General features: G+C 42.6%; 1 protein-coding gene across 2 annotated transcripts; it reads left to right on the top strand.

Annotated features, from left to right (window-relative positions):
• The first annotated feature begins 328 nt into the window (after positions 1 to 328).
• Positions 329 to 5,785, top strand: ccdc74b (coiled-coil domain containing 74B). 2 transcript variants are annotated; one of them, XM_084572889.1, is made up of 7 exons: positions 329 to 911; positions 1,687 to 1,734; positions 2,062 to 2,179; positions 2,500 to 2,695; positions 2,771 to 2,871; positions 2,970 to 3,029; positions 3,246 to 5,785. In XM_084572889.1, exons 1-7 carry the CDS (start codon positions 611 to 613, stop codon positions 3,370 to 3,372), a joined length of 951 nt encoding a protein of 316 aa, XP_084429015.1. In that variant the 5' UTR covers positions 329 to 610; the 3' UTR covers positions 3,373 to 5,785. The 2 variants fall into 2 exon arrangements, with proteins under 2 accessions (XP_084429015.1, XP_084429014.1); XM_084572888.1 differs by having other exon boundaries at positions 2,970 to 3,340.
• Positions 5,786 to 8,912: the final 3,127 nt, after the last annotated feature.

The raw sequence follows: 8,912 nt of genomic DNA, 5'->3' as shown, positions 1-8,912 counted from the left end.
TATACTTTTAGCCCTTTTAGAGGATATATGGGCCTCTCTTATTTCTCATGTTAATGTATCTTTAGAGCTCGGAAACATTTCCGTTCCTTAAAATAGGTAAGCAAATCACTTACAGGAATCACGTTGCCTTGATGGCAGCTTGTTGGTTTTAAAGCGTTTGAACCGCTCGGTGCCGCCTCCAACAAACTTCACCAATCAGATGCTAGTATTTAAACGTTTGCTTGATTTTGATTGGAGGTTGGGTCTGTCAATTCTAACTAAAAGGGGCGGGCCTTGCCTGAAAGCCGGCCCCCTCATGAGGGGAAAAAAATAAAAAAAACAGAATAGTTAGTTGCTACGGCAACGTTGTGTGTGAGTGTAGCGCATGTCAAGTGAGTGCTAAAGTAATTCAGGGTAGGCCTACTCACAGGAGCTGTTTACAACAACATACTTAAGCTAAGTAGTTGGCTGTTGTAGGACAACAATATTGAGTGACTGGAATATAATGGGAAGAAAAGAAAAAAAGCTAGCTAATGGTGCTATATAAGCTAGTTCGAGTGGAAATAAGTCGTCGCCACCGTATAGAAAAAGAGGTCTCCGAGAAGGTTTGTTAGTCGAGTGAACCAAAGCAATGTCAAGTAACAGCCTGCCACCTGTACGCCATTTGCCTCACTGGACCAGAGTTGGCGGCCTCGGGAAGCCTTGCTCGCCTCGACGTTTACCGGCGAACCGACTGCAGCCCCTACCTGTTGCCCCGCCGTCGGCGGACAGGGGAGCGAGGGCAGCAGCAGCAGCGGAGGCGTCCTGTCAGAGCGACACGGACCCCCGCGTCGCATCCCTGCAGAGGAACATCCAGTTCCTGCAACAGCAGCACAAGGACACTCTCGAGAAGCTCCATGCGGAGATAGAGAACCTCAGACGGGAGAATAAAGGTGAAGGAACCGGCGGCAGGTGGAACCTTGTCAGTGATGATAGAAAATATGCTAACAATATATATATATTTGAAGGAGTTTACTTGAATGTGTAACTTTATTTTTTTTTTTGGAAAATGAATTGTTAACTGATGTTAAACCACACCGAGCTAAAACCTTTAATTCTAGGTTATAGCACCACAGTAGATGGATTGTGTTTTAAGGTGTGTGTGCAGAAAGTATGCAATATATTTTAACATCACGAAAAAGCTAAAGTTAAAAATTAGTTTTAAGATGTTTATAAATAATGCTCTGATATAGCCTCTCTGGGACAGATTCATAGACAGATTGAGAAATGTATTTCTAGTGGGAATGTGCAGTGCTACAGCCTCCATACAGGGAATCAGGTGACTTCAAGGCCCAGAAGGGGAAACAATTTCAAAAAACAAATCACATCAGCCGCTACCATTCACAATAGGTGAAGCCTGTGACTCTTTATGTAACGATAGCGCACTGACAAGAGAGAGAGACACTCAATCCAGGTATGGTGGTCGCATAGCAACTCTGATGGTTGCTCAGTGGGAGGTGGACAGAGATCCGGTGTCACTTTTTCAGAGCAGGCCGCAAGCTGTTCCACATAACGGTGTCTCACCACCCACCAGGACACTCTCTGCAGTCATCTGTCTTTGCGCCATCGGAGCAAGTCAGGCCCCTGTCTACCCATGTGCTGTTTGCTGGGACTGAGCCTCCCTGCGGTGTTTTGTGCACTCAAGTTCTGTTGTTGTGGATGTTTCAGAGTTGCAGTATAAGCTGATAATGGAGCCGCACAAGTCAAGTAGGAAAGGTAAGATGTGTTCCTGATTTATTCTTGTTTTCATTACGCCCTGCCGTGCACATCCAGTGTTCTTGCAGCTATGGAAACTGTAAAGTAGGTATGACTAATATGTATACTGAGATGTAGAAAAGCTGTATCACAGCAATCACTGGGCTTTTGGCTAGTCTATTGAATTCATTCAGATTTCTCTGAAATCCCTTTATAGTCATGATACCTCAGCCCTAGTTCTTGTACCTTGTACTTAGAATGTCATGCTAGACTGATAATGTTTTCATTTCTGCATCCCAGTGTGCCACAGAATATAAGAATAAAAAAAAAATAACTTGTTTCTTCTAGGATACACACAGAGTCGACTAGACGTTAGACCTCCCACTCAGGGCAGTGAAGCCCATGCCGGCCTCTACCTCGAGGAGCCGCTGCAAGACACGCGACCCATGCAAGACCAGGCTCACAGGTGAATTTCCATCCAGCTACACGTGGTCCTCATTCAGTACGTCCCCTACCTTCCTAATAATGTAGTGGATGTTATTCTTGGAAAGCTATTTTAAAAGACCTTGATGACTCATCCTGCACTCAGGGGCGTGTACTCTCTTTGCGCCCAATCAATTATCATGTCCCTCCCTCCCCCCCTACGTCTCTCCTTCACCAGCAGCGTTGGTGATTTCAGCTCCCACCTTGACTATAATCTTGTTTTTTCACCTGGACCAAAACTGTAAAACAGGCTGAACGTTGCTGATGTTGTGTTGTTCATTTATATTATCTGATTGGGAGAAGCTTCGGAGAAAGTAGCGAAACTGCGGACTCAGCCAGACAGGACCTCGGCACAGAGATGAAGGGGCGCCTCATCACTTCGTTACAGCCGCTACGGATTCACAGCAGTCCCTCCCGTCCGCCACGCGCGCCCACCCTGCAGGAGTGTGAGGTCATCATCCGACAGCTTTACAATGCTAACAGTTTACAGTCTCAGGAAGTGAGTATCTGTCCTTAAACCGTACTTGTCAAAATGCATGTATTATATCTGATGACTGCAATATTTGTCCTATAGATTATACGCGTGAAGGCACTGCTTAGAGATATTGTCTTGAGCAAGAAAATCACCCCAGAAAACTACATTCTGACCAAAGCCTACCTTGTTGACGGAACTCGGTAAAGCACCATTTTCATTATCATCATCATCAACAACATATAATCCTTTGAAGAAACTACAACTGTTGATAACAATTTCTCTCATTTAAATATTTTAGCAAATCTTTAGAAGAAAAGAAATTCCCAAAACTTGGTCTTCAGTCGTTTCCAGAAAAAACGTATGTAATGCCGTGTACCTGTGCTGCTTTATGGTTTTGTGTGAAACAGGTCTTCTGTTCCTATCCATCATCAGTGTGTGCAACAGATTGCTCAAACCGTCGTAACACTGCTTTTTACAAAAGCTGTTTGCATAACAGCCCAAGTCTGCAACTTGTGACCAAGCCAGAGGTTTTTGAGTCAACCATCTAAGTAAAAATCCTCATGTACTTTCCCAGGTCTGGACCCTCTCAGTCTGGGGTCGTCCTCCCAGCCCTCAAGCAGAGCCTCAGCTCCACCGTTGCAGAAAGACAGAGGCGAACCCGTGCTGTTCAGAGAGACCGCTTCAAAAGGACGGTGCAGTGACAGAATCAAAACCCGAAAAACCTCAGTCACAAATGACCAAATGTGCTCTATAAAATAAATGCTCAATAACGGATATCAATGTGAAGAGTTTCTGGTCTATAATTAGATGTTTCGTGATGATTTAAAGATGGCCATAATGGACCTTTGCAGCAGACATTTTGACTTCACACACAGCAGGAAAAGCACAAGTGGAATGAATAACATTTATGATGGCTCAGTTCCATCCATAGACTGTGTAGAAAGGGTTCCATCGGGTGTCACAGTAAGCGTGATAGTGAACCTTAAAGCTTTAGTGCAGAACGTTGGTCTTCCTCTTCTGGCAAACACAAACACTGTCAACACATGCGTACAGTGTATGCAGGTGAATATAGTGTAAAATCAGGACTGTCCATGGCTCAGCCCACAAAACAAAAGCTAACCCAGCATGGAGATAAGAGCGTTACTGAGAGAAATGCATGATCGGTCCATACCCCAGTGTTTGGGTTGTTGTGTAACCATTACCTTTCCATTAAAAAAAACGACAATTGATGCTCGCTAACACAGACTACAAGCTCCACTGTCAGCAAGTCTCTGCTGAAGTGCTGTCTGAGCGCTTGTCGATGTTGTTACGTCTGTTTGAAAATGAACTGGTGACACGCAGTGAAGCGCAGGAGTGGTTGACACGTCATCGGGGCGTTGAGAAAAAAGCCGAAACCGGTGTCAGTTGTTGCTTCATATCATATCAGCGGTTTCTCTTGAAAAATAATAGTTGCCTGTTTTTAACCACTGTCGTGAACATAGCACCACCTACAAGCTAATTAAACTAACTACGATGACTGCTTGCTAGCTTTCAAAGCGCCACAGAGTTTGTGTTTGTATTTTAGTCAAACAGTTCCTATCCTAGAAGTTTCCTAGACGTTTTTTGGAAAAATCCATCTAGCGTATCAGGTCTGACATTGGTGTGTTCTTACTGCTCTTGGACAAGTTGGTAAAATATTTGGAGTAGGATGTTGATCATTACATTCACTATACTTAAATAATGACTTATTGTCTTGGATGTCTTTGTAGTTCTGGCATTGGGTCTGGGTACAAACCTGGGACTTTCCAGAACTAGTAGAGTTATGTAGCGTCTGTCATCTCTTAGATAGATTTTTTTATTCTTTACTTTTTTGACTAATCTATCGTCTGTCTTATCTGGAGCATCATAAACTTTTCTTACTGTGACGTTTCATATGCTCGTCTGCCAGAAGGCTCACAGTTGCACTCAGCCTTTTCTATAGATAAAAACACTGCCACCGATCAGCAGCAGGGGAATGTCCCCACAGAGTCCATATTTAAATCAACAAAATAATCAGAACTGTACGAGCTTGTTTGGCCAGAGCTTTAATATAATGGACGTTAATGTGCCGTATTAATATAGCAAATGACTAGCTTCTGTCTGTATATGTTTCATTAAGTATGTGACATTAAGCGATCTTGACAAATGTCTTGACCCGTGTTGACTGTTAGTCCTTTGAAGTTATTTCGCTGTCAGTGTCTTTTTACAACAGAACTGAACAGCTCATTTCCCTGTCAGTAGCCATTTTGTTGTAAACAAATTCGATTCCATGGCACTCAGATGATGTGTTTGACTACACCGCTGTTGCTCTTCTGTTCATCACTGCGTAAAGTTCCCACCCAAGCGATTTGATCGGTCGGGCAGATCTTTGCTGAAGCTTAGTCATGTCCCAGCGGACAGTTTCTAGATCAAATTTCTGCTGCAAAAAATAAGCGTAAACAGAGAAGCTCTGGGTCTGGCTTCCAGGCTTTAAAAAACACTGCACTGAAGGTTTAAATGGAGCTGCCATCATAGATATACTTGTGCTTATCCTGCTATGATCTTGTCAAAGTGTCTGTTGCTAATGATCTATAAGTTGGAAATGTAATAAGAAGTTAGGCTGGAATCCTTAAACTTTGCACACAAGTATTGTATCTTTGTAATGAGGTGGAAAATGGTAAATATATTTTATATTTTTATCAAACACTGTAGTTCAGGACACGTAAACTAGTTTTCACTGCACAGTTAGTAATCCTGCCAGAACAATGGTGGGCTTGTCGCATTCCATATAACTATATAAAACAAATTGTCTGTCACAAATCAGTATTCGGGATGTTTACCGGTGCAAAAGAAACACAGCAAATCTCATATTGACACAGGAGAAACTTATTTCCCAAGCACTGTGGAGCAGTTTCATGCTTTGCCTGCTACCACTCATGCACTTGCAGTTTGAGTGGAAATCAAGATTAATACAGAATGAATAAATTGTCTCGACTTAAAGCAGCACTGTTCTTGTGTTGTTATTTTGTGCCAGGGCGGGAGCCTGCCTCTTCCTGTTCTTTTCGCTTCACAGAGCACACTGCGTTTGTTTTTAGCAAGCAAATGATGTGCACGGTATATTATTTAGTCTACATGAGGATGTGTGTGTGTATTATATACCAGAACGTGACACAAAAATAACAGCTAACCCTCCCTCAAGTAACTCAAGTACATGTGCCAGTTTAAGTCACAAGTTTATCTTAGTTAATCTGTCATGTCATGTCACTGAGGTTCAGGGAAGTGAAAACATCTTTCACTAGTTTTTTAAACTGACTTGTTTGTGCCTTTTACTGTGATAATGAGTGAAGCCTACATGAGCACAGGTTGTTTTGTTTGTGAGCTGGATGCAATTTGATACGAACATCTCTGTTTAACTGAGGCTAATTCTGGCCGTGCATATATGCCGTCATATGAGTCATTATTTTCTGAGTTACGCACTAGGTTCTGTCCTTTTGAGGAGGATTTCTGTGGTGCATCTGTGGTTGTTGCTTCATATGCAGTATGCGTATTGCACACATGCTGTATGTACCACAAACACTGCTGAACCTTGAATAGAATATGAACAAAACTCCCACACGAACCCGTCTTAAACCTGCACGTCACATGAATGTTTTAATGATAAAAAGGAAGGTGAAAAATAAAAGTGAATCGCCCGTTCAGCAGTTTTGTGAGCCTTCCTCGATCACACTATGATCCTGAGTCAACTCTCCGCTGTGCAAAGTGTTTCAAAAATATTCAGTGTGTTAAAATACTACAAGCCTGGTCCAAGACCTGTGAGCACACAAACACACACAGTGCTACAGAAAGTGCGACATGCTATGAGAGTCTCAACATGAGAGTTTCTTAAGGTTTGTAGCTACAACTATGGGGAAGTGGTAAACACGACAGGCTGTAATACGAGGAAGGAATGAAGCGGCTGAAGGCCCTTCGAAAACGTCTGTTGTGGCAGATGTTAAAAATAATATGTTTGCCTGCTATTCAAATTACACACAGCTATTTATGTTGCCGCGGCTCATCTTCTCCTAAACCACTCAAATTAAAGATCATTACATGGTAATAATCCGGAACGGCAACATATCGCAGACATGTCAGAAACCAGATGAAAATCCAGTCAATAATCGAATAAAATAAATGAATTTCTCATTTGACTGATGAGAAAGACAGACGTGTGGAAGACAAAACATTTAAAGGCACCTAGACTCATTTCATTACACAAATCACAACCTACATTCTAATTGTGCAACAGTGTAGGGCAGGTTAAGAACTGCACGCAACCATGCAGGGCGGGCACTTCCCAGCACGAACAGGGCTTAGCACACTCCTCTCCAGAGGCTTTGAAATATTCCTAATCAAATTGTTATATTGTAATGTGGTGAGTTAATCCTCCTGTCCGTTTACTTGAATGCAACCCTCTAGTGCTGTTTAGGCCTAGATATTACAAGCAAACTGAGAGACGGAAGGTGAGGAAGTGACACTTCTCATGAACCCTCTGAATAACTGCATCTCTCAAACTCATCACTCGTCCACGCGCTGCTCATCCTAATCCGAGAATACATTTAGTCTTTGCCAGAAGCACCTCGTGCGGTATCTGTGCCTCTACCATCAGTCTTCACGAAAAATAGATTCCGAGGACGGCTGAACTAGCAGGCTTAAAAATGACCACTCAGCAGCTCTGTTCAATGCTCGGCTTCCAAACACATTATACAAATCTATATCACCAAGCCCCCACAAGGTGCAAGCCTAGCATTACCGCCAAGCTCTGGCTACATTTCTAATGACACTCCTTATGTGTCCTGTTAAAGTGCGGTGGGAAGATGTTATGGCTGTAGCTTTAAAGACCCTTTGTCATGTTCAGTGGCATTACTATACCCTCTGGAAAAATACAGAATAACTGTAATGAAAACTGAAGACTGTGAACAAAGCAATGCACTATAATACCCACTGCAATCATAGATAAGTGAATACTGGTAAGGCTGATGGAATAATCCTTCCAAGAAAACGGTTTGAAATGCGGATAAATGCATCATTGCATTTGTAGAGTGGTTGTGTATTTTCTAATGGTAGTTAGTGACCTCATGTAGCCCAGGCCAGAAGGCGCATTCTTAATGACAGGCAGGGGGGTAATGATTAGAAAAGCAATTCTCAGCCTGAGCTTAGGCTCTGATTTTGCTGCTAGAAGGGACCATAGGAGTGAGCTTACGGTTCTTGGCAGGAATCGTCATTTGTGCTCAAGCGTTTGCAATCAAGGCCGCGGCAGGTCTTCACAGCTCCTCTGCCTGTCGGTTTGTCAAATATTTCATGTCCCGGTAACAGGCCAAACCGTCTAAAATGAAGAATCTTACTTAAAGGATCAGTATCTGTGGTTGGAGACTGCAACCAGCTGCATACGCTTAACCCCTCCAGTGATAGGCTACTCTTCCGAGTGTACACACTGCTGTGTGAACAATGGGTTAAATGCAGAGAATGGATTCCCCCATGAGGGATCAATAAAGGAAATAAAAATTCATTCATTTAAAAAAGAATAGAAAGTTATGAATAATTAAAAGTGTGGCTGCTTTGAGTGACAGCTGGGTGCTGTCACAGGTCACTAGCTCTTCTCCTAAAGGCATCACCCATCTGCCTCAGCTCACTCTCCACCCTGTTAGCCCATTTTTGGTTTAGCCAGGTGGAGTCAGTGACTGCCAAGATGCCGACGGTTGTAGACACCACACTTAGCTTTAAAACCACACTGCAGGATCACAGAGGGCTAGTCCTGGTCCAAGACATTTAAAAAAAGAAAAAGTCATCTGTAGAATGATGGTGACACAACATGGAGGTCTCTGTGGATATGAAGGGCTCATTGTAAGCTAAGGAAAATATATATTATACGGTTACATACATTATATATACATTATACAATATCTGCTAAGAGAACCCCATGACTCCTTCACACTGGTCCTTTGACTGATGTCTCAATAAACATAGTCATGTTTATGTATCCACTAGATGGTGGTGTTTCTGAAGAAACTCATCAGTGATCATCTACTCAGTTAAATAGTTTGACAGCCTGTCACACATAAGTATGTTATGACTCACCTCAGCTTCACTTCATAAATTCCAAAGAAATGTTTTGGTACTCAGGATGAAACTTATGCATTCAAGATGGAGACAGACACTACATGTCAAAATTAGGGGAACTGTTATGAATAGCTATCATCTCATCACC

The sequence above is a fragment of the Chelon labrosus genome (genome assembly GCF_963514085.1).
Source record: "Chelon labrosus genome assembly, chromosome: 22".
NCBI lineage: Eukaryota > Metazoa > Chordata > Actinopteri > Mugiliformes > Mugilidae > Chelon > Chelon labrosus.
The sequence above is the reverse complement of the archived record's forward strand: the minus strand, read 5'-3'. Positions and strand labels throughout refer to the sequence as shown.